The sequence below is a fragment of the Talpa europaea genome (genome assembly GCF_964194135.1).
Source record: "Talpa europaea genome assembly, chromosome: 7".
Lineage (NCBI taxonomy): Eukaryota > Metazoa > Chordata > Mammalia > Eulipotyphla > Talpidae > Talpa > Talpa europaea.
This window is the reverse complement of record NC_140074.1, coordinates 136,052,673-136,080,643: the sequence shown is the minus strand read 5'-3', so window position 1 is coordinate 136,080,643 and position 27,971 is coordinate 136,052,673. Positions and strand designations below refer to the sequence as shown.

Below are 27,971 nucleotides of genomic sequence, written 5' to 3'. Positions count from 1 at the left end.
AGGGCGGGCAGAGCCGGGCGGGCGAAGGGCTGGGGGGCAGCCTGTCCGCAGATGCAGCAGATGCAGACCGTGTGCGCGAACAACAGCGGGGGGACGCGCGACCTTCAGCTGAGGAGAGGGGCGGACCTGTCGTCGGTCACCGTCGGCTTCAGCTGGACGTCGGCGAAGGGGTTCCTGCGGAGAGGGGGGAAGAGGGGCTTCGGTGGGCGGGCCCGGGGCTTGCTGCGTCCCCGTGCTGCCCGCGCGCTCAGGCGCAGGCACCGCCCCAACAGCCGGGCCTAGGGACCAGGGTGGTGGGCAGTGGAGGCTGCCGGGGAGAGCCAGGCAGGGCCGCTGTCCCGGGTGCCAGCTGCCCCTACGTGCCCCTCACCAGCACCGCCGGCCCCCAGGGCGGGTGTGGGGAGGCCCGTGCACGCCTGCGGCTGTGCGAGGGGTTGCCCCCCCCATGCCCGTCGCCTGCCGCCTGCCTGGAAAGGCGTGTCCGGTGGACTCGGCTCGCGGTGGCAGGGTGGGCACGGGGGCGCAGCCCCCCCCCACCGACACCGCGGACACACTGACGGGGACAAGGGCTCGTGTCCGCCATCCATGAGCCAGGCCCTCCCCGCTGCCAGGGCCACAGTGGACAGACAGACTCGCCAGACGAGAGACCGAGATGGACGAGGTGAGCACGGGGCAGCGCCGGCCTGGTCCTCGCCAAGCCCCACCTCGAGTTTCCCGGGGAGGACCTGCGCAGGCACGGCCGCGGGCCTCAGGCCGGGACGACGGGCTGCCCAGGGACAGCACAGATGGCGTGCGGACACACGGGGTTTGCACGGACAGGACGCTCCAGGGACAGCACGGATGGCACGTGGACACGAAAGGCTCGCGTGGACAGGACACTCCGGGCAGCGCTTGGCGCCCGGGCGTTACCTGGGTAGCGTTGCCTCCGCCGGCTGGGCTGGCATCCTCGGGCGCCGTGCGGGTGCTCCGTCCAGCGCCAGAAGAGGCGCGGGCCCACCCAGCTCCCCAGGACGGTGCTGGCTGGAAACTAGGGTGGGCGACGGCTTTGTGTGCCTGTGCCCCCAGGATGGGGCCAGAGCAGGCGGCGGGCGCTGAGGAGAGCAACGAGCAGGGAGGCAAGCGCGCACGCCTTGTCTCGAGGCCCAAGAGCCGCGCGCCACACGCTCAGAGTGTCTTCCGGGTGGACGCCAGCGCCCCGGAAAGCCACCGCCATCCTGTGGGCCACGCACACCTCCTTCTGGGCCCCCTGAGTTCTGGCCACGCAGGCGCGCTTCGGCCATGTCTGGCCCGAGGCGGGGCTGGTTCTGCAGGAGGGCGCTGTGCCCTCAGCGGTCCCCACCCAAGGCACACGGCGGAGGCCCCAGGACGCTGGGCTGTCCATCGGCCGGGCTTCGCAGAGGGGGGCGAGCTGTGCACTGGCCAGGTGGGGGCACGCCCCGGCCCTCATGGTCTGGCGCTTCAGAGACCCTCGTCGCGGGCTGGGCCCGAGGGGCTACTGCAGGGCTGTCCTCCCCACCCCCAAGGGCCTCTGATCTCTGACCCTGCCTTCTTCATTTCCCCCCAAAGCCACAGCTGCCTCACTGTCCACACGGCGGGTCCTGAGACCTCAGCCTGGGGCACAACTCTCCAGGACCTCTGCAGCCCCTCAGGGGCCCGGCTAGAGACCCCCGGTGGCCGCTCAGCCTCTTGGTGCCATAAGACGCCTGCTTGGGCCAGGGGGCGCCCGGGGCCCTGACCCTGAGGTGGCGTCTGGGACAAGATTCCAGCCAGTCCGCTGCAGCAGCGCTGTCCCTTGTGGCTGGGGTCTCTGGGGGGTACGTGGGCGTTGGTCACTGCTGGGGCAGACGCCCAGGCTCCAGGCCCCCCGGAGTTGGGACAGACACTGGCCACAGGCCCCCGGACGGAAGACACGCAGGTCCTGCCCCGGCAGAGGGGCATCGCTCAGGAGCCCGAGGTGATGCCGGGGTGGGGGCTGCCGCCAGCCGGGACCATGGGGCTCTCCCCAGGGCCTCCTGAGCCGGGGTGCAGGGGCCGGCAGTCCCTGCAGACCGCACGGTACAGGAGGTGGGCGCCGGGGCAGCCCCAGGGCTCTGCGTGGTGGGGTCACAGGTCCCCGGCCGGTGGTCTCGGAGCCTGTGCTTGGAGCGGACAGGGCGGTTCTGAGAGGAGCCGAGTGGCCACAAAGGCGCGGTCCGAGCGGCTGCGAAGCAGCTGGAGCGAGGGCGGGTTCCTGCTTCCTGCGGAACTTTCTCCTGCCGCGGCAGCGGTTTCCGTCTTCAGGACGGCGGCCCCTGCGGGGCCGAGTCTTCTCCTTCCCAGCTGCCTCCCCGGGGGCTGAGGACGCAGCCGTGCCCGTCTCTCGGGGGCTCCTGACCGCTGCTCCGGGCAGGCCGCTTCTGCTGATGCCTCCGGGAGCCTGGTCTCCGCCCCACACCCGGGGCGCGTCCGGGAGCCGCGTGGCCTCCCTGGCGGCGGGCTCCCCCGCGGGAGGGCTCCATCGGCAGCCCAGTGGGGTCTGCACAGCCCGGGCAGGAGACGGGCATTGAGGAGGAGGCCGGTGTCTCCCGCGCCTCCCGGAGCACATGCGGCGGCTCGGCGGCGTGGGGGCGAGGGGGCGGCGTGTGCGTCCGGTGGGCAGAGCGAGCGCCGTCCTCGCACGTCCCCTGCTGCCTCTGCAGGGCAGTCCTCCGAGAACCAGAGCGGGGCCGGGCGTGTGGACGCCACGTGTGCGGCTGAGCGCCTGGGCGGGGAGGCCTCGTGGTGGGGGGGGGCGCCTGTCCCCGCGGGTGGGGGCCTCTGCCTGTGGCACGAGCGCGGGGCCTTCCGAGCGCCTCGTTCCGGGCGGTGCGAGTTTTCCCAAACCCCGAGCCCCGGCCTCAGGCCAGCGTGCAGGGACCCTCAGCCAAGGGGGCCACGGCCGGCCCGTCACCAGCTTCACCCCGATAGCGGCCAAGCGCCCAGCAGAGGCGGGCGGCACCCAGACAGGGCGGGCGCAGCGAGCGGCCCGTCAGACCCGCCGGTGTCGAGAGGAGGCAGGACGCAGCCAGGGAGGGTGGAAGGGAAGCAGAGCCCAGAGCCCAGAGCCCAGAGCAGAGGCCGCCTCGGCAGACCCCGGGCCTGCTGCTGTGCCCGCCCGCCGGCAGGCCGAGGGTGCGCCGAGCGCGGAGGCAGCGCGCGAAAGCCAGGGCACTTACTACGCTGCCGGGGCGGCTCAAAACCGGGCCACTTCCACCTCGGCGCTGCAAGGAAACACAAGGGGGTTGGTGGGGGCGCGGGGGCGGGAGGGGGTCTCTGCGGGGGCGCCCCGGGAGGGGCCTCGCGGCCCCGCCCCGGCGCCTGGCGGAGAGGCCGGCGGCCCACAGCACCGTCCCCGCGGCGCGGCCACCGGGCCCCGCCGGGCCTCCAGCCTGGGCCGCGGGGGCGCCCACGGGGCTGCAAGGAGGCGCCACACCCAGCTCAGTGCAATAAATAAAACTTTTATTCAAACGACTGCAGTACAGGGCACGACCGAGGTTAAAAAAAAAGAAAAAAAGGAGACGCGTCTCCAGCGCTCGGCCTCCGCGAGCCGCCCCCGGCCACCGTGGCCCGGGCGAGCCGGGCCCTCCCCCCGCTGCTTGCGCTGCCGCCGGCCGGCCCCGTCCCCGCGCGGGAGGGCCCTGCCAAACCCCGTCAGAAAAAGGAGCGTCCGCAGCTTCGCAGGCCGCCCGCTGCCCGGTCAGGACACGCGCGGGCGGAGGCGGGAGCAGCGGAGCCGGCGCGTCTCTCCAGTCATCGAGACGCGGAGGCGGGAGCGTTCAGGGCGGACGGGCCGCGCGCCCCGCGCCGCACCCTGGGGCGCCCCCGGCCGGGCCGCGCAGAGCTGCGGGCTCCAGGGCGGGCGCCCCGCGGTCTTTGGGAGGTCGGCGCCTGCCCCGGCCCCCGCCCGCCCGGGCTCCGTCCGCGGCCGAGGGGCCCTGGAGCCGGCCGCGCCTCCCTCACAGGAGCGCCAGCTTCCTCGGGAGGCCCGCGGGCCGGCGGGCGCGCGAGTCCATGCAGGTGTTTCTGGTGGCCGGGAGGGAAAGTCCTTCTACCGCCTCCCAGAGCGGGTGTTTTTGCCAGATCGTTGCCTTTTTCTTCCAACTTTAGCCCCGTCTCGCGCCGGGCGGGCCGGCAGGGACAGCGTGCCGCGAGCACGCGGACGGGAGGAGCCGAGGCCGCCCGGCCGCGCGCGGGGAGCAGAGGGGCAGCACCATGGACCCTGGGGTCAGAGTCTGGGGGCACCAACCGAGGGGAGGGGCAGGTGGACGAGGAGAAACCAAGACAAACCGAGGAGAGCGGAGGCGGGAACGCTGGAGTCCAGACACGCTGGGGGGCTTCGAGCAGCAGCCACCCCAGCAGCTCCTCACACCGTGGACACCAGCGTGCCGCCGCCGCTGCGGAGAGAGACAGGCCGCTGCGGACCGCCGGCGGGGGGCGGACGACGGGCCTGGCAGGGAGCCGGCCGGCCGGGGGGTGCAGCGCCCGCCCCATGGGTCTGGGGTCTGTGCGTGGAGGCGGCGGGGAAGGGCTGGGCCGGGTCCCTGCTGACCACAGGCAGCCCAGGGGCGGCCCAGAGAAGCAGAGTGACGGGGGGGGGCCCCCAGCCTGGGGGTGCGGGGCCAGGCTGCTCAGCCGGGAGGGGCCGCCCCCTCAGAGACCCGAGCCGGGCCCTCAGCGGCCGCGCCGCCCCTCCCGCCCCTCTGCAGGGCGGCGCCCGCCCCCCACGGCCCAGGCCGCACGCACGCAAGGCCCTTACCTGCTCACAGCCCGCGCCCCGTAGTCGTCCAGACCCTGGGAAGGAGACGGCGGCCGGTCAGGGTGTGCGGGCGGCGGGCCCGGCCCCTGCGCCGAGCTGACCTTGCCTGTCCGGCCAGACGGGACCGGAGCCCTCGCACACTGCCCGCCCGGGCCGGCGAGGACCTTCCCCCGTTCCCTGGCGGGAGGGCGCCTGCTGGCCACGGGTAGCCCCCGGGCCGGGGAAGGCCCCCAAGGAGCGCGGGCGGCTGTCGGAGCCCCGGCGGGGCGCTGTGGCATCGGGGGTCTGCGACGGCCACAGAGGGGCCCGGGGAGCTGCCCCGACACCCAACCAGGGCCTCGCCGCCGGCGGCGCCCTCAGCTGGCCTCCGCCCCGGCCACCCTCCCCCTGCCCGGGGGCCGCCGGGCCCCTGCCCACCACGCTGGCCGCCGGCTGGCCGCGGGACACCCAGGAGCGCCGCGCACACTCGCCTGGTCCCGCGGGGGCTCCGGCAGGCCCCCGTCAGCGCCCGGGCCGCTGCGCCCCCTCTTGGCCCCGCGGTCACGGCTCACCTGGGAGAAGGCGGGCACGGCCACGCTGTAGGGCCTCTGCTTGAAGGCGCCGGCCGTCGGGGCGGGGAAGGCGCGCGAGGAGGTGCCGTAGTCGGGCGGCGGGAGGGCCAGGTCGTCCTTGTCCAGGAGGTTGCCTGTGCTGCTGCTCTTGCCCTGCTGCAGGCTGCAGGCCGCGGCTCAGCTCGGGCCCCTCGGCTCCGGCAGCAAGTCCCCCCCGCGGCTCCCAGAGCCCCTCCCGCCCGCTCACCTCATGTGCAACCTGTCGCTGCCGTCGCCGTCCAGGACGCGGGTGTAGGAGAAGGGGAACCAGCCCCGCCTGGGGAGGAGGCCCGTGAGAGGCGGCCCCGCCTGGCCCCGCCCGGCCGCCTCCGCCCCCCCGCCCGCCACTCACATCTTGGTCTTCTCGCTCTCGCCGTAATGCCAGCCGTCGCGGGCCTCGGGCACCAGCAGCGTGATGAGGTCGCCCTCCTTGAAGCTCAGCAGCGTGCTGTTGTCCCCCGCCGCGTGCGAGAAGATGGCCTTCACCCGCGTGCGGCCGTTGCGCTCCAGGCCGGCCGCCATGGAGCTGGAGCGGGGCAGGGTCTTGTTCTCTGCTGCGGGACAGGGCAGCAGTGAGGGGCGCTGGCCCCCCGCAGCCTGAGGGGGCGCCGCCTTCCCACCTGCTCATCGGCAGACCCCATGGCCCAGGTCGGCGGGCGTCCGGACCCCCCCCCCCCGCCTCCCTCTCCCCCCCTGGCGCCCATCGCCAGGGCTGATGGGCCCCATGTGTGCAGCCCTCCGGTCCAGGAAGGGGGCGCCCACGGGTCCCCGGGGTGCGGGCCGGCGCCATGAGCACTGGGCCTCCAGGCCTCCCTTGGGGTGCCGCCACTGCGGGGGGAGGCGCACGCCGGGCCCTTACTGGTGGCGTAGCTGTTTTTCGGGGTGACGCTCTTGCGCACGGGGAGCGTGTTGGAGTAGGAGTCGCTCATCTTGCCCTGGGACTGTGGGGGAGACGAGGACTTGGGCTGGGCGGCCTTGCGGTCAGCCCAGGGGTTGTAGTCCTCGCTGTCCGGGCCCGAGATGCCGTTCAGGATGGGCACGTTCTCCTGGGCTGACAGCCGCTGTCGGGAGAGGCGGCAAGGGCGCGCGTTGCAGGCGGCCCAGGCGCGGCCGGCGGGAGCACCCTCCCCCCCCCGGGGCCGGCCCCCCACCCCGGGCGAGCTTGCCGGCGGCCGCGGACTCACCCCCACGAACGGGGCCAGCTCGGGGGGCACTGGCAGGGGCTTGGCCCCCGGGATGGGGTCCGAAATGACCAGGTCGGACTTGGAGGCAGACAGGGCGCTGGGGAGCACGGCGCCGTTGCTGCCCACCACCTGCTGCAGCAGCTGCACTGCGCGGTCCGGGATCTTGTTGGGGTCGGCGCAGGCCTGTTGCCACAGCGGCAGCTTCTGCGCCAGCAGCTCCTTGCCCTGAGGAGGGAGCCGCACAGGGCGGGAGTCAAGGTGGGCACGTGGGGCGCGGGCGCCCTGCAGGACATGGCCCCTGCCGCCCGCCAGGCAGAGCACGGCCCCGTCGGGGGGAGAGGGCCACACGAGGTGGCGGGCGCCGGTGTGTCTCTGGCCCCTGGCTGGGAGGGGCTGGTGTACCCCGGGGCCGTGCAGGGCAGTGGCCACCAGGGCCGGAGGAAGCAGAGGCCACAGGCTGGCAACCTCTCCGGGGCGCACGGGGGAGTGGGGCGTCGCCTCTGGAGGGGCTCTGTGTCTGAGGGGACCGGGACCCCCAATGCTCCAAGGGCAGTGGCGCCGCTCCAGCCCCAGGCAAGGCCTGGAGGGCGCCTGCACCCCTGGCTGGGGTGGTCCACAGGCACGTGCCCCCGCCCCCCAGCCCTGCCAGGCCAGTCTGAGGGCTGCGCTGCCGCCAGAGGGCGCTGCCGCCTGCTGCCGCTGAGCCTGGAGGCTGCAGCCGCCCGGCCTCCCCTGCTGCATCCCCCCACCCCTGGCTGCCAGTGAGCCCCGGCACAGGGCAGGAGGACAAAGGCAGCCCTGCCCCCAGCCTCCCCAGGGACACCGCTGTCCGTGGACTGAGGGAGCGGTCTCCTTGGAGGCCAGGCCCAGGCCGTGTGCCTTGCTGACCTGCAGAGCCCCTTGGTGAGAACGGAGCAGGAGCTAGGGCCACCCTGGTTGGCTGAGCTGTCTAGCCACGCTTTCAAGCTCTTGGAGTGTTCCAGAATGTTCCGACGCCCCAAGAGCTCCCACCCCAGCTCCCGTCATGGGGGTCTCCAGCCCAGGGGCTGGCCCAGGGGCGTCTGAACCGCTCAAGGCCTGGCCAAGTCCTGGGACATGATGGAGCCTTCCGGGGCAGAACCCCCAGGAGCTGTGACAGGGGTTGGGGGGAGCACGTCAGAGTGTGGCCTCAAGGCGGGGTTGGGACTTGGGCACGGAGTGGGTGCGGCCCTGGGAGTGACCAGGCCTGCATCCCAGGAGGCCCCTCTGGAGCAGCGGGGAGGGAGCGGCCTGCAAGCCGGGCAGCTGGTGCTGAGCAGGGCCCAAGGGCCAGGCTGAGCGGGGCTGGCAAAGGGGGCGTCCCCTGGCCCCGTGGGCCTCCAGGGCAGTGCCCAGTGTCTGCTGTACCCCAGGCGCAGGGAGAGGCTGGCCAGAGCTGATGGAGATGTGCGGAGGGGGTGGGGGCGGGTGAGGGCCAGCCAAGCTGTGGCAGCTGTGGACACGGGCCAGGGAGGCCCAGGGAGACACTGGTCTCAGGATCCGGGCGACACTGCTCCACAGGGTGAGCAGAGCTGTGGGCCCGGAGGCCCCGTGAGGGGCAGGCCAGGGCGCAGGGCACGAGGGCCGGTGGTGCCTCCAGGCATGTGGGCCCGTCAGGCAGGAGGCCCTGAGGTCAGCAGCTCCCACAGGGAACTGACAAGCGTCCACGGCCCGTCCTGGGCGCTCACCTTGCAGTGGTAGGCGGCGGCGTTCTTGGCCACGGCGCACTGCTTCTCCACCAGGAAGCAGAACCGCCGGCGCTCCTCCGTCAGGGCCGTCTTGTAGCCGTCCGACACGTAGCTCTCCAGCTCGCCCTGCTTGTTGCTGATGGCGTCGATGAACTGCAGGGGGCGGGGGGGGTCAGCTGGCGCAGGCACGGGGCTGCCACCCCCCACGGTGGAGCTGGAGGCTCGGCCTGGAGCAGCTCCCAGCAACCCGTGCTGACCGGGGGGGATGCTGCACCCCGGCCCAGCCGAAGGACTGTGAGCAGAGAGGCCCGGCTTGTCTCCCTGGGGCTCTTCCTGTGATGGGGGCGCTGAAGGCCCCGGCCCTAGGAGGCTCAGGAGAGGGCGAGATGGGGGCGGCAGGGATCCTTGAGGGGAAAACCACGCGTCCCCTCTCCAGGGGGTGAGTGGTTAGAACGTGCCAGGGCCACGGTGGGTGGGGAGCCGGGCCTGTGGGGGAGAGCGGCCCTGCCGCTGTCCCTGGGGCGCCGTCGCAGGCGGAGAATCGGCGACGTGGGATTGAAGGCGAGTCCCCCACAAAAATGGAAGCCCAGCCGCTCCAGGCCCCCGCACCCCGCTGTCAGGGCAGGCCGGGCCTGGGGGCAGCCAGGGACGCGGGGCCCTCTGGGGAGGGCAGCGACCGACTGGGGGGCGCGGCTGTCAACTTGCAGAGCAGGGGAAGGGCGCGAGCAGACCAGGCCCGCGGCGGGGCTTTCTACGCGGGGCGCGCGTCCCACCCCGGGGCCCTGTGGTTGCACACGTGGGCTCCGGGCCGGGCGGGCCAGAGTCGGGGGACACCTCCCACGGGCACCAACGGCAGCCCAGCCCCGGAAGCCGCTGCCTTGCACCCGACACGCTCCGACTTTGCGGGCTGGAGCTTTGCGAGGCCCCCGTGAGGCGTGGGCGGCTGTTGCGGGAGCGCCCGACGCCCCAGATCTGCAGGGCCCCAGCAGCCCCCGCCAGAGGCCGCCTGCCATGGGAGCCCCCGTGCCAGCCTCTGCCCTGCTCGCCCCGCCTCCCCTCCCACCAGCCCCCGGAAGCCCACCGCACGCGCCCGGCGGGCTCCCCGGCCTGCAGCCGGGACGAGCAGGGGCCTCCCCCTGACTCACAGCCTCCTCGCAGGCTCTGACTCAGCGTGGGTGGGCGGCGGAGCTGGGTGGGCGGCTGGAGGGAGTGGAGCAGGCTGTTCCTGCCGCCTCCCCCGCGCGGTGCTCGGGCTCCGCGAGCCTGGCCGCCCGCCAGCACCTGTCCGTGGCCCGTCCCCAGGGGGCACCTGGCACCTGCTCCCACACCCCCCACTCACCCCCCCGGGGAGCTGAAAGGTTACCCCGATCCACACCAGGTCTGCAGCCTCAAGGGCAAGGCCCAGGCTCCCCAGCCGAGCCGGAGGTGGCTGCGCAGCACCCTACCCTGGGCGGCGGGGGCGCAGGCCGGGCTGCGGGGGCGGCGCCCGCGCACAGGTGAGAGCCCGTGGCTGCTCCTCCCGCCGCCCCTCCTGGCGCCCCTCCCCCTCCCGGCGCCCCTCCCCCTCCCGGCGCCCCTCCCCCTCCCGGCGCTCCCAGTACTTTTCCTCTGGTTACAAAACCCACAGCCTCAGGACTCTATGCTGCCACCCCCGCCAGGTGGGCGGCTCAGCCTGCCCGACTCGGGTGCCCGAAGGCACAGTGGTGTGGGGGGCGGGGGGGGGGTGGCGAGGAGGGGCTGTGAGAACAAAGGCCTGGGGACTAGGCACCTCCGGAGGACACAGGGTCTGGAGGGCCAGGCCCGGCGCAGCAGGCAGAGGCGCCCCACCTCCTGCAGGGCTGGCACCGGCACCTGGAAGCCCCGTGGCCCGCAGCAGGGGTGACTTGTGGCAGTTCCAGAGGCAGAGGCAGAGCGTGGGTGGGGGTTTAGCCCGTGTGCCCTCCCCTGGGCCAGCACCTCAGCCCTCCAGAGTCCCACCAACCCCAGCACAGCCGGCCCGGGGTGGGGGCTCCCGGGGAGCCCGGCACAAGGAGCCCCATGCCTGGGGGCGGGGAAGAGGGGCGTGGGCCCCGAGCCGCAGGCAGCCTCGGGCAGGGAGGCCAGCGGAGGCCAGGCGGGCAGGAGGGCAGGCGCCACGTCCGCAGTGGCCCGGGGCGGCGGCTTAAACCGGGCCGAGGGCCCCCTGGGCCTGCCTGCTGGAGAGCAGCCCTCCCCGGGCCGTGCACGGTTTCTGGGTTTTTAGGCTGCAGCAGCGCTCCCCACCGCCCCTCGCTCCCCGGGGTGGGGGGGCAGAGCCAGTGGGGCGTGTGCGCACAGCTCCTGGCCTCCTTAGCGGGGCTGCCGCTGCCGCGCCGGGCAGGAGGGGCTCGCTCGCCAAGCTCCCCACGCTGGGGACACAAGGCACGGCAGGGGGCCGGGCCGGGGTGGGCAGTGCCCCCGCGTCTCTGGGAGCAGGCAGGAGGGACCAGCCGGGTGGGACCAGGGTTGTGCGCCCCGGCCCTGCCCTCACCCTGGGCCAAGGCCTGTCCTCGAGCGCTGGGACACGCGTTGCCCTTGGCCAAGGGGCGCGGCCGCTCTGCTGACCCCCTTTCTAGGTCGCCCGCTCCCGGGGGAGGCCGCCGCTCCTCGGGCGGATCCGGGAATCTAGGCCGGGTGAGAGCTGGCTGCCCCCCTCTCCAGGCTGCCTGGGGCAGGGACACCCCGAGCCGGAGGAGTGGCCGGCTCCCTGGGAAAGAGCAGCGGGTGGAGAGGCCGCGCCTGTGCTGGGTCCCACCCGCCTCGGCTGTGCCGCCGGTGCCATGGCGACGCGCCTGGAAACACCCAGCTGGAAGCGGTTAGGACCACACTGGCTCCCACTTAGTCACCGGGCTGAGCAGCCTGTAATCCCAGAAGACAAAAGTGATCCGCGAGGCCGCTCAGCGGTGACTCAGGGGGGGGGGCGCCCGAGCCCCACCCGCAGCTCCTCGCCCTTGGCCGTGGCCCCCCCCACGCTTCTCCGCCCGCTCCGCGGGCATGGAGGGGGCCCCAACCCCCAGGGGCTCCTGCGAGCCCAGTGTGCCGCGGGGAGGGCGCCACGCGGCTCTCGGCCCTGCCGCCTCTGGGCCAGGCCCAGGCCATGCCCTCCTGGCCCGCCTGTGGCGCGGGGGGCCCCGCTCCCCCAGCAGTCAGCCTGCTTGAGGGGCAGCAGGCAGGGCTTCCCCGTGACCCACCTCCAAGAAGCCCCAGGCCGAGTCCAACAGCCCTAAACCCCTGGAGGGAGAGACCAGGGAGAGAAATCACAGGGCAGGCGGGAGGGGACGGGGCCTACTCGGTCTGCCCGGGGGGCACACAGGAAGCCAGGAGCAGTCCCCATCCGCTCCCACGGGACCTCAGGGCGCATGTGCCCAGAGCTGGCCACCCCCGGAGCCCTGATGAGGGGCGAGAAGCGGAGGGTGTGGGCTGCGGGGAGCAGCTCGGCTCCTCAGGATGAGGACAGGGCCCAGGGCCGCCCCACCTGCCCCCTGCCGAGTGCCCACGGCCCGGCCTCCGGCCATGCCCTTCCAGATGGAACCCGCTCCAGTCTGTGCCCCGAATGCGCGCGAGCACCCGTTCCCTGACCTACAACGAGAACGAGCCCGTGGGAGTCCTGGCACAGCCGGGAACGGCGGGCTCTGACCCGGTCCTGCTCCCAGGACCCCTGACGGCTGGACGCTCCGGCCCTGGCTGTGGCTGAGCTCGTGGGTGGGGAGCAGCCCCAAGGGGCACTTTCCTTGCTGGGCGCAGCGGGCACCACACCCCAGCACACCCACTTGGTCCAGCCAGGGGGGTGCGGCCCCCCTCGCCGCACACAGTGCGGGGGGAAGGCTCCGAGTGCTGCTGCTGCCCCCCCCCCGCCAAGTGGGGTTCAGCTGCTGAAGGGCGTGTGAAGGTCAAGGGTCAGGAGAGGCGCAGCTCCAGGTGCCCAAGGCCCTCAGCCGCCAGAACGCCCGCCCACACCCAGGCGCAGCAGCCTCTGCAGGCCAGGGCCCCTGGAGATGTTCCCGGCACCACCCCTGGGCGGTGGGGTGTCTCCAGCGTGTGGCCCCCGGACGAGGAGCAGCCCACCGCGCTCCCACACGCTGCCCGGGGCGCTGGGGTTCGGCAGCACCCACGGCCTACGGAGGGGTGACCGCGTCCTGCTGCCCTGGTTTCGGGCTGACGCCAGGACACGCCGCGTGGGGCTTGCACACCCCCATGGCTCGCCCTGCCCAGCCCCCAAGGAGCTTCTTCACCCCGACTCCCGGGACTCGAGTCCGCTGTCCCAGTGGGCCCGGGGCCCGGGAGCCAAGCGGCTGCACGGAGGACCAGGGGCCGGCTGAGGAGCAGCTCTCCCCTCCCGCTGCGGCCGCCCCCGCGCCCGGCCCCCCGGCCCACCTGCAGCTCCTTGTCCGAGTACTTCTGGGGGTTCTTGCTGCCCTGGCTCTTCTTGCGCAGCTTCTTCAGCTCCGCCTGGCACTTGTCCAGCGCATCGCCCCTGCCCCGCTGCTCCGTCTGGTACTTCTTCAGCGCGGCCTGCGGGGGGGCACGTGGCCGAGACCCCTGAGCCCTCCCTGGGCGCCCCGCGGCCCCGGCCCTCGGTGGGGGTGGCGGCGGCCGCAGCCCCGGGGGCGTCCCGGGACCGGCTCTCCCGTGGACAGGCCGGGCTCAGGCGGCCGGGGAGGGGCCGCCCACGCGCAGGTGCGGCGCTACTTACGCTCAGGTACCTGGAGTCCAGCTCCACCTTCTGCTCCAGCTGCATGAGCAGCTCGTTGTGAAACGACTTCAGCTGCGGGGGAGGCGGGGTCAGCCCAGGGCCGGCTGGGCCGCACAGCACCCCGGGCCCGCCGCGCCCCCCATTCCCAACCGGGGGCGGCTCCGGCCTCGGCCAGCGTCCCTGGCGCCCAGACGCGTCACAGGCCCCGCCAGCTGCTCCGGGGTGCGTGGCCCACACAGGCCCGGCCCGGAGGGCAGCGGTACGCCCAGGGGGCGGGCGAGGAGCCCCCGCAGCTGACCCCGCCCTCCTCGAGCGGCTGCCTCGGCCGCGGCCGGACTCACCATTTCTTCCAGCTGGTTTTGGATCTGCCTGTGCACCTCGGCCATCTGGAAGAGGACGTCGCCTGGACGTGCAAGCAAAGGGGGGGCGGTCAGCGCCTGAGTCGCCGCAGCACCCTGCGGACAGGGCCAGGGTGCCAGGCGGTGCCCGGGGGCGCCAGGCCAGACAGGTGAGGCGGCGGGCACGGCGCCGGCTGGTGACACCCCACACAAGACAGCAGGCCTCAGACGTGTGTTTGGGGGTGCTCAGGGCCCACCAGAGCCGAGGGCCACGGCAAGGGCAGGAGGGCCCTCCCTGCCCCCAGGCCCTGGCGGCAGCAGAGCGAGCAGGCCCCGGAGCACGCCCCGGGACGCCCATGGGGGCCGCCTCAGCCCAGGAGGCCCGGCCCACACCTGCTCCCGGCCTGCCCGCGGGCCGCTCCCCAGAGGAGGCTGAGCAGCGGGGGACGGGGCTCAGCCGGAGTCACCCCAGGCCCGGCTCCTCCTCCTCTGGGGAGGGCCGGTCCCCAGCTGACCACGCACCACGTCGCCCTCGAGGGCCGTGGCTTTCTGGGCGCCAGAGCGGCGCCAGGCCCTCCATGCCCCCTCGGCCGGGCCGGTATGACGTGAGGCCTGGGGCTGCGCCCTACGGCCGACTGCCCGGGGGCGCTCGGCTGCCATCGGCCCCGCCGCGGCCCGCCCCCGTCCCGGCGGCCGGCGCTCTTCCGAGGAACCGAGAAAGCTCCCTTCGTGGACGTGGGCCGCTTCTGTCACTCGGCACGCGCTCAGCAAGCCCCCCGCTCCGTGTGTCCCCCCAGAAAGAACCTGGTCTCGCGCGCCCCCGTTGGCTGCCTCTGCGCGGCCACCTGTGCCGGGCATGGCCCTTCCCTTCGGGTGCCAGCTCGCCGGGGTCCGCTTAACCCCCGTCCTCGTGACGTGCAGCAGACCCCGGCGGGGCCAGAGTAAACTGGGGTTCCCCCACCGCCTCTGCCCTTGGGGCATCAGAGCTTGGGGGGGAGCCCGGGTGGGGGCAGCGGGCAGCAGGCGGCACAGCTCGCAGGGGTGAGTGCGGGCCGAGGAGGGCATGGCGGTGGGCTGAGGCCAACACCCGGAGGCCCCCATCCGTCACCTCAGGCGACCAGTGGGAGTCCCAGACCCGAGGGGTGTCGCGGCTGCAGCGAGTCTTCCAGGGCGCGGAGGCAGAACAGCCGCCTTCCCCGCGGCTTGCCCGGCCTGGCGGGACACTGCGGAGCCCCTGGGCCCTCACCCAGGCCCCCAGCGGCCACAGCCTCGCCACAGGTGGGGCGCGCCTGACATCGGTACCGCGCCCCCCGACTCTTCTCAAGCAGGAGGACGCCAGGACCGGTGCTTACGAGACCCGGGGACACCTGGCATCCCGGCGCCACAGTCAGGTCTGGGCGGGGCTTGAGCGCAAGACCCCCAACCCCCGAGCCGGGAGGGGTGTGCCCTCGGGCCCTCAGGTGCACAGGGGACGTGACAGCACCTGTGTGGGTGCCCAGAACGGTGGGCACACGGGGTCCGCCACTCGCCCCTCAACAGGGCAGGCAGGCTGCAGGCGCCTGTCACCTGCACCTTGGGGCCTGGGTGCAGCTCCCCCGGCCCCCAAGCTGGGCCAGCAGCAGCCCCAGACAGAGGCCGTGGCCGGCCGACGCCTGTGCTGGGCGGTGCCACCAGCTGAGGAGCAGATGCTCTCAGGGGGCGCCCGTCAGGCCAGCAGCCAGGGAAGGCAGGAGACCCTGGTACCCCACCACGTCCTGCTGGCCCCGGGCCCCGTCGGTGGAGGCCGCGGCCATCACAGGCTGCACTCGCACCGGGGCTGGACACACGGGCCAGGTGTGCACGGCAGCCTCCCTGAGCGCACAGAAGCCCAATGGCCCCACCAAAGACCCTCAGAGCCCTGCTGGGGAGCGGGAGTGCCTGGAAACTGCCTCGCAGGCCGGGGTCCAGCGGCCAAGGCTTAGCCCTGCACGGGCACGGCGGACAGCCAGAAGGTGCCCTTCAGGAAGGAGGCCGAGGGTGGGCAGGGGGCTGCCCAGTGCCAGGGCGCAGGCACACCAGGAGCGTGACTCAGGCCGAGCTGCCGGGCTCAGGTGTGGAGCCACCTCCTGGCAGAGCTGGGGAGCCCGGCACCCCTCCTGGCACTGCGGGTGGGGCGGGCAGGCGTGTACACGCCCGGACCACAAACAACGGCTCCCGGAGGGCAGGGGCCTCAGGGACAGCAAGGGCTGACGGGTACCAGGAGCAGGCAAGGGGCCATGTTTGCTGGCAGCTTCACCTCAGGTGGTGCCGCCACCCCCGGATCCAGAACATTCCAGAGGACTATTTGATTTCGCCTCCCGGAGCAGCAGGGGACGGGCAGGCACGGAGCGTGTGCACAGAGCCTGAGTCACCTGCCCAGGGTCACACGGTGCCAGGAGCCAGGGGCACGGGCGTGGCCGCCCCCGCCTGCCCAGCCCTGCCCACCACGCCAGTGAGAGCGGGGCGATGCCCAAAGGCACAGAGGCTGCCGTGGCCCAGGAAGGCCCCCCCTGCAGAGACTGGAGCCAGGGCGCCCGAAGGCCCCCCGGGGACAGGACACCTCGGGGGGCTGGGAGGAAGCGGCGAGCGCGACAACACGGGCTGGGGCCCGCCGCCCTTCCTGAGGGAGGACAGGAGGCCGGAGCGGCCACTGAGCTGGACGTGTGTCCTCTGCTCCCTGCCAAGCCCCTGAGCCCTCTGCAGCGGCAGCCCCAGCCGTGTGTGTCCTGTGCAGGGGCGGCCGCCCCAGCGGAAGCCCGGCCCGCGAAGCACAACGAGGGCCCGGGGAGGCAGAGCCGGCGCGGCGGCGGCCAGAGCAGGCCGGGGCGGGGCAGCGTCCCCCCTCCCCTCCAGGCGGGGCATCAAAGCGAGCGGGCAGCCCTGGGCAGCCCAGGCCGAGCTGCTGCTCTGCAGGGAAGTCCCGCAAAGGTGCCCCGGAGGTCGCGGCTGTTCCGTGGGGGGGAGGGACGGCGCTGGGGCCTTCAAAGCTCGGCTGCCAGAGGCCTGCAGCCGGCTCCAGGAGGAGGGGGGCCCCGCAGGAAGGACAGGGCCAGGCTCTGGGGGGAACAGGGCGGGGCCGGCAGCAGGGGGTGAGGTTCAGGGCACAGCTGCTGCCCTATCTGGAGAGAAAAAGCAAGAGAAAGAGCCCGGGGGCCTCCCTGGGGGCGCAGGCGGTTGAGCCGCACTGAAGCTGCCCCAGTGCCCGCAGCCTCTGCAGCACCAGTTCGATCCCGGCCGCCCGCGAGAATCCCACACGGCCCGGCCCGCAGACCTCTCCTGGCTCCCCGCGGCTCCCCTCGGCAGGGTACTTCCTCGGCCTGCCTGCTCTGCTCCCCGCTCTGGCTCTGGTGAATCCTCTCACCCCCCGCATCTCTGGCCTGCACCCCAGCTCTTGTGTGCAAAAATAAATCTTTAAAAAAAAAAAGGATGGGCGTCATGCCAAGGACGGGGCCCCAGGACCCCCGGGGCCACTGAAGACCCCGACAGAGGAAGTGAGCCGGCGGCGAAGGGCCACTGTGGCCTGCGGGTGGGGGACGCATCGGCGGCTGGTCACGCAGCGCGCACCCACAGGGGGCCTTCCGGCTCCACGCGAGGCCTAGACCCGTGGCAGGAGACCGGCTGCTGGAGCCCCGCGGGGTGGGGGAGGCACCTTTAGCTCCACGGGCCCGGCCCCAGCCTCCCGGCTCACCCGGGGACACCACTGGCCGTCAGAGACACAGACGCCCTGGGTGGGGGCTGCTCGGCCGCACTTGTGTCTGGAGCGAACGCGCAGCCCACGCCAGGTGGGGGGAGGCGGGCGCCAAGGGCCCCCGCCAGGAGGGGCCGGGCAGCCCCAGGGACAGCAGAGCAGCAGGGAGGGTGGCCTGTCCCTGCACGGCCCCCACATGCACAGCCGCGCGAGGCGTGGCCCTTCCGGCCGACGGACGGACGGGAGCTGTGCGTGAGACGCTCGACACCCAGCTGCTCTCTGGGGTCCAGGCCCCCCAGCTGCCACTGGAGCCCAAGAGCATGGAGCGGGACCCCCAGGGTCCCAGACCGGCTGCGGCACGACCTGGCCCTCACCGCGGGGCCCCAGCCTCCAGCCTCAGTGTCGCAAGCAGGCCTGACCGGGCTGCCACCGGGGGGCCCCTGCGCACCTCTCAACTCGCAGCCGCATCTCCACTCCAGCCCCAGAGAAAGCCCGATGCTGCCGCGGCCCCACCGGGGTTTGTGGTCAGCGGGCAGCACGCCCTGGTAGCAGGGGCCCCGCGCGGCCCAGGAACCATGTGCCCAGACGAGAGAGACAGAGGCCACCGCAGGCCCCATGGCGGGCGGCCAGTGTGTGCACGGCTGCTCCTGGGGCTGGGCAGCTGGACGCGGAGAGAACCGAGCGCTGCCCGGGCTGCAGCGTGGGGGCCTGGCCGCGGCCCCACTGCAGTGACCACCGCCCCCTGCCATGCCCGGTGGGCGGCCGCCCGGGGCTGCGCCCCCCACCTAGTCCCTGGGCCTAAAGGGCTGGGGTGGGGGCGCCACCATCTGACTCACTTCCCAGGGACTCCACATCGTCACCCCAGCCTGAGGAGGGTGCAGCTGTCAGGACTGCAACCCCGCCTGCCGGTGCCCCACCCAGAAGCTTACCCAGCTCTTTGGAGCCCTGGCTCTCGCTGGCCAGCTCGCCCATCTTCACGAGAGCATCGAAGTAGCCTTTGGCCGCATAGGTCACACCTGGGGGAGAGAGGGGTGACTCCTTGGCGCGCGGCTGAGCAGAGCGCCAGCCCGATCACCCGGCAGCCTCGACCAGTCCCGAGGGCGTGCGGCCTCGCCCTGGGCACCCCACCCCGAGTGTGGGGCGGCCACGGGACCCACCCCCACCCTCACTGCCCAAGGGGTCGGCTGGCCAGGAGACTCGACCAGCCGCCGGGCCGCGTTAAGGGGGGACATGAGTTTCACGTGGAGAACTCGGAGCCGGGCCCGGGAGCACTGGACGTGGCCGGTATCGCCGGCTTTCCCGACGCGCGGGGAGCAGGCCGGGTCGGGCCGGCAGTTCGGCGGCAGCCCCAGAGGCCCCACACTGCTGCCCGCGGCCTGCCGGGCCGAGACGGGGTGGGGCCTGTGCGGCCACCACCTCAGGCCTTGCTCGGGACACGGCCCTGAGGAACAGACACTCGTGCCCAAGGCCTGGGGTCAGCGCCCCCAGGAGACCAGCCAGGAGGCCCTGACCTGGACGGCAGCTTCGGGGTCTGTCCCAGGCGACAGGCCGGCAGGCAGCACGGCTCCCCCTCCCTGCCCCCAGGCCGGCCGGGCTCAGAGGCGGTGACGCTGGCGCCGGAGAGATGGCCAAGGGGGCGCCCCCGTCTGGGCCCGAACCCCCCGGCAGGGAGCAGCCACAGCAGCCCTGGGGCGCCAGGTGGGGGTCTCGGGAGACCGAGCCCCGCCTGCAGCTCCGAGGGCCTGGGGGACATGCGCCCCACCGGGTGCCCCTGGGCGGGCCCTCGGGATGCCCCGCAGCTGCCGGCGCTCACCTGCCAGCGCCTTCTCGTAGTTCTTGCCCATGGCGATGAAGTTGCGCAGGCTGGGGTTGAACTGCTCCATGACGGCCTGTGGGGAAGCAGCGGGGGCTCGGTCAGCGCACACGGCGGCCGGGCCTCGCCCTGCGCCAGCCCCTCAGGCTCCCGCCACCCGGCCCTCCGGCCCTGAGACGCCCCTGTCCCCGGGGGTGGGGGCCGCCCAGGATGGCGACCCACTGCGAGGGTCGGCACCGGCGGGCCTGGGGGCTCTCCGGCCGGGCTCCACACCGCCGTGAGCCGCGCCGCGGGCGCCCTGATCCGTGCCCGGCGGAGGGGGCGGCGCTGCCGGTCTCGGCCGCTCTCCGACAGATTAGACTTTCGCCGCGGAGGCCAAGTGAACGTTTGGCTCACAAGGCCGGGAACAGACGTGCGCGGGCAACGGCCAATTCCACCCCGCCGGGGCCAGTTCCACCCCGCCCGGCACGTGCCCAGAGGCCTGGCTGAGGACGCCAGCGGCGCCCCCTGGCTCTGTGCAGGGCGGGCTGGGGTCGGGTCCAGGGGGGCCGGGTGTGCGGGCGGGGAGGGGCGCGGGGCGGGGTGTGGTGGGTGCAGGGCAGGGGCGCACGGAGGCCGCATCTGGGGGCCAGGCCAGGCCCTCTGGGCAGCAGGGCCTGGGCTGAGTGCTCGCCGCCACCGGCTCCACACAGGGCGGAGGGAGGCGCGGCCCGGCGGGCACTGGGGGGACGGATGGGAGCAGCTCTGGCCCGAGGGCAGCTGTGGCCCTGCTTCCGGGGTTTGGGGTGCGGGTGCGGGTGTTGGGGGCCAGCGGGGACGCGTCTTGCTCTCGGTGACGAACACGGCGGCGGCAGGGCCCCAAGGGGTGGCGAGCAGACCCGGAGCTGGCGGCTGCGGGACCCAGCAGCTCCGGCCTCCCCTCCAAGGAGGCTTCACCGCTCTGAGCCCCGACCACGTACGCTGAGCGCAAGAGACAGGCCGGGAGCTGCCGGCACCCGGGGCCCCACAGCGCCTGCCGCTCCCCGGGTGACGCGGGATGGACCCAGTTTTGTTTCCACGCCGCGGCAGCTGAGCTCACGCACGAGGAATGCCGGCGAGGGGGCTCCAGCCGCCCGGTAGGCCCGGCTTCTGCGTGGCCGTGGGGGGCTGAGGCCGGGGCGGGGGCGAGGGTGTGAGCACCGCGGGCCCAAGGACGGGCCTCCTGGGGAGCGGGGAACAGGCCCCGCGTGGCCGTGCAGGTGCTGGGAGGGCGCTGCTGCCACGGGGGCTCCAGGTCCCCCCACCGCCCCGGCTCGGGGCAGGCCCACGCTCCCGCAGAGGCCCCCGAGCCCCCCACGCACGTGCTCACAGCAACCCCTGCCGCGGGGCCCGGGACCAGCCCTGCCGGCAGCTACGTGGCTCGTTTGAGCAAACGGACGGACAGACGGCAACTAAGGGGGGCTCTGGAGCCCAACCGCCCCAGTGTCCTCCTCGGCGTGCGGCAGGGAAGGTCCGCAAACAAGGGGAGGCGGGCGGCCCGGCCCCAATGAGCTGCTGAGCCCCGGACCCCGCGCGACTCTCAGCGGGTGCCCTGGGCTTCCCCGTGCCATCCTCACGCTGGCCCCAGGGACGCCGGGAGCAGAGGAGCCCCAGGACCCCATTCCCTGCCAGGGAGAGGCCCCCACGCAAGCCCCGCCAGCCGGGACTCCCCGCCCCGCCCGCCGGGGCTGTCTGGGCCCGGACCAGGCTGAGCCCGCGCCTGCGCGGTGGGCGCTGGCAACACACACCTCCAGGAGCCGCGCTGCGGCTCCCCAGAACACGCGCACCCCGGCCCAGCCGGAGACGTGGCCCCTGCCCGGACCCTGCTCGCCCGCAGCCGCGGACCCCCGGGCAGGGCGGGGCCGGAGCCCAGCGACTCGGGCAGCTGCTGGCAGGACCCCAAGGCCAGGAGCCAGGGGCGTCCTGGGCAGGAGAGGCCGGCCTGACGGTGACAGCGTTTTGATCCACTTGGGTCCTGGGTCGGCCCGGCCGCCGGGACAAAGGGCGGCGGACACCCCCGCTCCCGCCCGGGGGCCGGAGAGCGGCCAGCTCGCTTCTAGAGGCGCGCGGCCAAGGGACTTTGCCCGGCCGGCTCCTGCCTCTGCCCAGCGCGGACAGGCCTGGGCGGCCCTGCTCAGGCCCTCCCGGCAGGCGGCCGCGCAGTTGCCCTCTGCCGGAGGGAAGTGACGTCCCCCCAGCCGCCCCCGCCCTGCGCAGGGAGGGCGGCCGCGGGGCCGGGGCCCGGCGTGGCCGGCAGGAGGCTTGCTCGGTCCACACGTGCCCGACACCCAGGGTCTGCTGGACGCGGGGCGGGGAGGCCCCTACCCACTGCCTTGCCTCCTCCACACCCCTTCCTGGAGATCTGCACCCCCGCTTCCAGGGCCCAGCCGCCCGTGGCTCTCTCCACCTGGGCCCAGGCGTCCCCACGGTCGCCAGCTCGCAGGACAGAAGCAGGAGCCCGGCCGCCCAGCTCCGTGCTCCTCCACAGGGCCGGGCCAGGCACTGTCCATCCAGGGCAGGCCTGGAGGTGCCCCTGGCCTGCAGGTGCACGTGGCCTGCGGCCTCGAGGGATCTCGCCTAACTGCCTGGCCACACGCCCCTCCCTCCTCCGCCACACCGGGCAGGGTGAGCAGGGCCAGCACCGGGACTGTTGCCCAGTCCACCAGGGGTGACCGTCCGGGGAGGAGCACCGTCCTACAGAGAGACCAGGGCAACGCGGCCTCCGTGCTGGGACCAGCCGCTCTGCCCCACGCCGCCCAGCCAAGCTGCACGGATCTGCCAGGCACCAGGGGCTGCCCGCCACAGCCACCACCCCCTCCCCGGGCGCCAGGACTGGCCAAGTGTTGCTGGCCCAGAGCAGGAGATGCTGGTCTCCGCCTTGGGGTGGAAGGGGTGCAGGGGGAGAGCCCGAGGACTGAGGGGCCCCAGCTGCCCAAGCTCACCGGGTGCGAGGGGCCGGGAAGGCACCCCAGGGCCCACGGCAGTTCTCGGCCCAGCCTGAGCGCGGGCCTTGGAGCACCCACCAGAGACAGAGTCTGCAGGACTGTCCTGGGCTTGGCCCAAGGCCGTGGCACGGGCCCCGGGGGGAGGGGCAGCCAGAGCTCCTGAGGCCTGTGTCTCCCAGGGCTGGTGGGAGTCGCCCTTCGCGGGGTCCGGCACACCTGCCCCCCGCCCGCGTGTTCTCTCGGGGTCTGCTCCCCAGCCTGACCTCCTGAACCAGGCGCAGACCCCGCCCAGGCCCCTGGCCGACAGGAAGCAGCTGCGCTCCGCTGGGGAGCCCGCCCAGAAAGGCCGGGTGGGGCTGCCCGCCCGCAGCAGAACCGGATGATCCAGGAGCCCCGCGGCCCGGCCCAGACACACAGCCCGGCCCTTCCTTCCCATGGCAGAGGCGCGTCCTGCCGCCCCGCCCTCGCCGCCACCCCGGCTGGCCGCGGGTCCCATGGCTGTGTCCCCAGGAAGCCGGGCCGTGCCTGGCGTTCCGGGGGGCGCGGCCTGCCCGGTGGAGTCGTCAGGACGAGGGAGGGAGGTTTCGCCCGCCCGAGTTCCCACTGGCCTCAGAGCGAGGCCAGGACGCCCCACCCCCAGCACGCCGGCCCGCTGGAACTTGGGGGAACCCCGAGAGCTGCCGGAGTGTCCCCAATGATTCGCAGGCTGAAGCCCCCACCCCAGCACCGTGGAAGGGCGGTGACCGGAAGCCGGCGGTAAAGTGAGGCCGCAGGGGCCCGAGGGCCCACGCCCGGCCCCTCTCCAGCTCAGCCCCCAGAGGAGACACAGCGGCCTAGCCTGGCCGCCGCCCCGCGGCCTGCACCCCACACACGCGGCGGCCCCCAGCTCGGCGGCCGGGAGTTTTCCGCTGCTTCACCGAACCGCTAACGAGGACGTCCCGGAGCAGGAGCTGGAATCCCTGCCTGAAACCCTCGGGACACCGGGCCCCGGGGCAGGGAGACAGGCAGCGGCCTGGAGGCCTGGCTGGGGGGACCTGCACTCCAGCGCGAGGACACGCCGGCACCTGCGCGGGGGCCCCGGGACGGGAGGGCGCGGGCGGGCGGGCCCTGTGCCCCGGAAGGCTGCTTGGCCGCCCGACCCTCGGGCAGTGCGAGCGGGCCCGGCCCGGGCCGCCCCAGGGAAGCCAGGGTGAGGACACCGCGCGGGTCGTCCACACAGGTCAGCCCCGCTGGGCCCCGCGAGGCAGGACGGGCCGCGGGCGGGAGCAGGAGGCACACCGGCAGGCACAGGGACACGGGCATCCGCGGCGGAGAGCAGAGGCCAGCTCGCGGCGGCGCAGGGGGACGGGGCGGCGGGCGGGCCCGCGGCGGCCTCCCGAGCCCATTTCCTTTCCAAGCGAGCCGGAGCAGCGAGGCCCTCAACACACCGGGCTCCTCCCGGCGCCAGCGCCCCGCGGCCCGGCCCAGCTCCCGGGGGGGCACAGCCTCCCCACGCGCGTCCTGCGAGTTGTCCACGGAACCCCGACGCGTCCCCGGGCCTGACGGCAGCCCTCCCCGGCGTCTCCACCCGCTGAGCCCACCGTGACCGTCCCAGCATGGCCAGGCAGGGCCAGCGCGGCCCCGGGCCCACCGGCCTTCGGCCTTCCCGCGGCTGAGAAACAAACGCGCTGGCACGGACCTGCAGGGCAGGGCCCAGGCGCTTCGAGGAAAACCCCAGAGACATGACAGGGAAACACAGCCCAGAGCGCAGCCAGGCAGGCGTTGGGCCAGGGAGCCACACCGTCCCCAGCCTCGCTCCTGGGCTTAGCAGGAGCGTGCGTGAGGGGCCCGGTCCCGCCCCTCCGGGTGGGCGCCCTTGAGCTCCTCGGGGCCAGAGGAGTTGGGCCGCGCTGGGGCAGGGCTCCCCCGCCCCTGTAATTACTCCGTCGGAGGCAGCAACTGGGGCTGCCCCCTGGGCTCCAGGGTACAGAGCAGAGCTACGAGGACCCCCCCAGCTAGAGACCTCAGGAGAACCGCTGGGAGCAGCGGGAGTCCGGGGGGGCCCTGGCTGAAGACCCCCCAGCGGATGACAACCCAGAGGACCGAGGGCAGTCACATGCGGCTGGTGGGGGCGGCAGCGGGGCAGCCCCGCCCACGCCCTGCCCAGAGGATCAGACACCACAGTCCCTGCTCAGGACCCAGATCTGCGAAAGTGGGGGGCATGGCGGAGCCAGCCCTTGGGGCTCAGCTCAGGAGGAGGGGATGGGCTCTGCCCAGCGGTGGCTGCGGACGGGGCTGCCTTGGGACACTTCGGCCCAAAGCCACCAGGCCCGGGGCCCCAGGGCGCTGCCGCTCCTCTGCCCAGCGCAGGGGCACCCGGGTGCCCGCGGACGGTGTCTAGAGCTGAGTCACCCCCGCAGGGTGTGTGTTGGAGTCGAGGCCCAGGGAGGCGGCACAGGCGGATGCCCCGCCCAGCGTGGAGGCCGCGGGCCAGCACACCCTCGGCTCGGGGCGCCTCAAGTGCAAGATTCCCGGGCTGTGGAGCCCATGGCTGCCCGGGAGGCGCTGCCTGGGGCTGCCCGGGAGGGGGCGGGAGGTCCCGCCAGGAAAGGCTGCCTGGCGCAGGCGCGCACGGCGGGCTCCGGGATGGGAGACCCCGAGGGCCCGTTGGGACAGCGGGTCCCCTGGTCTCAGCAGAAGAGGTGACCCTGCTGGGCACGTGAAAGCACCTCCAGAGCAAAGCCCACACATGCACAAGCACACACTCAAGCACGCACCAGGTGCACACACGTACACACGCGCACACACCCACACATGTGCTCAGGCGGGGCCGGCACCTCCTTGGCAGAACAGCCGCCTCGTCTGCTTCCCCAGCAGGCATTTGCACTCTCGTCCTGCCCACGGGCGCCCCGAGCTCTGTCCGCTGGGGAGGCCAGACTCTGACCGCAGCCGGCGGCCTGGCGTGACCCACCGCGGGTGAGGGCACGATGCCTGCGGTCAGTGGCCGAGGGCTGGGGCCGCACCCTGCACCTCTCCCAAGACCCCTGCTGAGGCGTGAGGGGGGACGAGACGCGGCAAGGGCAGGGCGGTGGCCGCTCTCAACCGGGAGAGCCGGCGGAGGCACCGGTGCCCAGGCTCCCTCCTGCTGTGCTGGCGCCCACAGCTTGTACCAGCCCTACCAACCGCCCCAACCAGGCGGGGCAACCCTGCTTGGCTCCCGCCCCGCTGGCAGCCAGCCCCGAGCACGCCGGTGGAGACGACTCGCGGCCTCGCTCGCGGCAGCACGACCCAGCCCGCAGGCCCCCACGGCCAAGCCCGGGCTTTGAGAACTACGGGCTCCTCCGGGCTCCCGATGGGTCACCGGGTCACGCAGGGCCGGGCCTTCTCTCAAGGTTCAGGAACACAAAGGGTCACCGCCTGTCCCCCGACGCCGCCTGGGGCGAGGCTGCAGCTGAGGCAGCCCCGGGGAGCGGCCGGGCAGCTTCGCTTTGCTCTGAGCAGCACCTGGCCCACCTGCTCTCCTCCCGGGTCCCGGGCACTGACCAGCGCTCCAGGCTCCGCTGCCTGCACCCCAGCCCGGCGCCCGCCCAGGAGGCCCCTGGGGGGTTCAGTCCCTGTCCCCCTGCTCGGTCGTGAGGAGAGGCGCTTCCTCCCCCCCAGCTCTGTGAGCTCCCCGGACAGGCTGGGCCAGGGCGCGGGCGGGAGCTGGGAGTCGGGGCAGCTCTCCGGGCGGGGGAGGAGCGGCGGAGCCGCGCAGTTTAATCGCCAAGGCCAAGGCCAAGCGCCCGCAGCCCCCGCCAGCACCGCCGGAGCCGCAGCCCGAGACTCCGCCAGAGCCAGAGCCAGAGCCAGAGCCAGAGCCAGAGCCAGAGCCAGAGCCGGGGCGCGGAGCAGGTCACGCCGGGCCGGGCTGCCGCCTGTGCCCAGCGGCGCTGTCCCGGGACTCGCCGGCCGGCCGCGCGCGGTGGCCCCGGCCGCGTCCTGCCCGCGCGGGGCGCGACTGGTTTCTGCCCGGCGGCGCCAAGGCTGCGACCTGGGCCGGGCCGGGACCTTGTGCTCCCGCGACGGCGGGGGGAGCGGCGGGGCCGGGGCTGCCCGCCTGCCCGCACGCCGGCCCGGGGAGCCAGGAGTCGGAGACCCTCGCCCGTGCGCGGGAAGAGCCCCGGCCGCCCCCCCCCCCGGCCTCCTCGCGGCGGGGCTGCGGCTCGGCCGTGCCGGGCGCGCGGGGATCCGCGCCAGGTGCCCCCGAGTCCCGTCAGCAAAGTTCGCGGCGCGGGGCGGGGCGGGGGGCGCCGCTGGCCCGGCGGGCCCGGCTGACCCGGCGGCGCGGCCCCTCGGCCTCCACGCGGCGCGGGCCCGGCGGACACGGGCCGCGGGCTGCGGGCGGCGCCGACACCCGAGGCCGGTCCCGCTCCTGCTCCGCGGCCGCCGCCCCCGCCCCCGCGCGGCCCCCGCAGGCCCGGCCCGGCCGCCGCCGCCCCGCGGGCTCAGGGTCGGGCGGGACCCGCGGCCGCCCCGGCCGCGACGGCTCCGGGCGCCCGCGGGCTCAGCGCGGCGCCGCCGGGAGCCCCGGCCGGGAGGCGGGGGCGGCGGCCCGTCCCCCGGGAGCGGCCCGGGACGCGCGGCCCTCGGCGGCCCCGGCGCCTCCGCTTACATAAGCGCGGCCGGGCCGGGGCCGGGGCCGGGGCGGGGGCCGGGGCGGGGAGCGGGCAGCGCGGCCTCCGCCCGCCCCGCCCCGCCCCGCGCCCGCCCGCCCCGCGCCCGCCCGGGGGCCACGGAGAGCGGCCCGGGCAGCCCCGAGACCCGCGGAGCCCCGACGCCCCGACGCCCCGACGCCCCGGCCCCCCGGCCCCCCGGCCCGGCCCGGCCCACCTTGTAGACGCCCTCCGTGAGCCGGTGCATCTCCTCCGAGCGCGACAGCGACATGGTGCCGGTCCGCGGCGGCTCGGCCGGGGGGCGGCGGCGCGGGTCGGGCCGGGAGCGCGGGGCCCCGCCGGCCGCCGCCTTTATAGCCGCGCCGGCCCCGCCCGCCGGCCCCGCCCCTGCGCCCGCCCCCGCCGGGCCCCGGCCGCCGCCCCCGGCCGCCCGCCCCCGCCGGCCCCGCCGCTGCTAGGCAACCGGCAGGCCCGCCCCCGCGCCGCCTTCCCATTGGCGGGTTCCGGCGCGGGGCGGGGGCGGGGCGGGGGCGGGGCCGGCGGGCAGCGGCGGGCGGCGATTGGCCGGCCGCGCGGTCGCTCTCGGGGGAGGAGGCGGAGGCGCGGCGCGGGCCGGGCCCGGGAACAGCCTGAGGGGCGCGGGCGGCAGCCGGGCTGGGGGCGGGGCGGGGGCGGGCGGCGCGGGGGGCGCGGCGGGGGCGGGGCGGCGGGGCGGGGCGCGCCGGCCGGGCCTGGGGGGCCAGTGGGGGCGGGGGTCGACCCCGACGGCCCCGCGGGCGGACCCCGGGGGCGGCGGGGCGGCCGGGCGGGCGTCCCCGGCCTCGGGCCTGAGCCGGCTCCCCGCGGGCCCCCGCCCGCCCCCCCGCCCCCCCCGCCCCCCCGTCCCCCGTCCTGCCCCGGCCCCGCCGGCCACGCCCCGGGCCCGGCTGCCCGCGCTGGCCGAGGACGGCCGCGGTCGGGGCCGCGACCCGGCCCGCAGCCCGGCGGGGTCGCTCCTGGCGGCGGGCGGCGGCCGGGCCGGCGGCGGTGGACGCGGCGGGGGCGCAGAAACGCCTGCGGGGCCAGCCCTGGGCCCCGGGCCTGGCTGGGGGCCGCCCGGTCCTGCCCGGCGGGCGAGCGCACGTGGCGCGGGGAGCCGGCCCCCCGGCCTGGGCTGCGCCCCCAGCTGGCCGGGAGCAGCCGGAGGCCGGGGCCAGAGGACGCCCTTGTTCTCCCGGCGGGGGCCCGGGCCGGGCAGGGCGGGGCAGGGCCGGCTCAGAGCACGAGGGGCACCCAGCGCCCCCCGAGCCTCCAGTGGCAGCAGCGGCCAAGGACCGGGGGCAGGACCGGGGCCCGAGCAGTGGACACTCCTGACGGGGGGTGGAAGGTCCCTCGGCCTCTGCTCCGGGGTGGGGGAGATGACCCCTGGCCAGCACTTTACTTTGGAAGTGTTTGGGGGCGTCAGAAGCCTCATCTGTGGGGGACAGTATGGCTGGGAAACCAGCCCCTGGGCCTGGGGCCCGCCCCCCCCCAAGACCAGTAAGAAGCCATCGGCGCCACAGAGAAGCTCTGG

General features: G+C 74.9%; 1 protein-coding gene across 5 annotated transcripts; it reads right to left on the bottom strand.

The window, feature by feature from the left end:
- Positions 1 to 6: 6 nt before the first annotated feature.
- Positions 7 to 26,690, bottom strand: BAIAP2 (BAR/IMD domain containing adaptor protein 2; the record flags this gene model as incomplete). 5 transcript variants are annotated; one of them, XM_084238327.1, is made up of 14 exons in its annotated part: positions 7 to 174; positions 4,775 to 4,809; positions 5,326 to 5,488; positions 5,573 to 5,641; positions 5,717 to 5,918; positions 6,224 to 6,425; positions 6,549 to 6,773; positions 8,255 to 8,407; positions 12,647 to 12,784; positions 12,966 to 13,037; positions 13,307 to 13,368; positions 17,939 to 18,025; positions 18,823 to 18,898; positions 26,637 to 26,690. In XM_084238327.1, 14 exons carry the CDS (start codon positions 26,688 to 26,690, stop codon positions 105 to 107), a joined length of 1,608 nt encoding a protein of 535 aa, XP_084094453.1. The 5 variants fall into 5 exon arrangements, with proteins under 5 accessions (XP_084094453.1, XP_084094454.1, XP_084094457.1 ...); XM_084238328.1 differs by lacking the exon at positions 7 to 174 and adding an exon at positions 3,466 to 4,412; XM_084238331.1 differs by lacking the exon at positions 7 to 174 and adding an exon at positions 3,466 to 4,412 and having other exon boundaries at positions 6,224 to 6,305.
- Between the last annotated feature and the right edge of the window lie 1,281 nt (positions 26,691 to 27,971).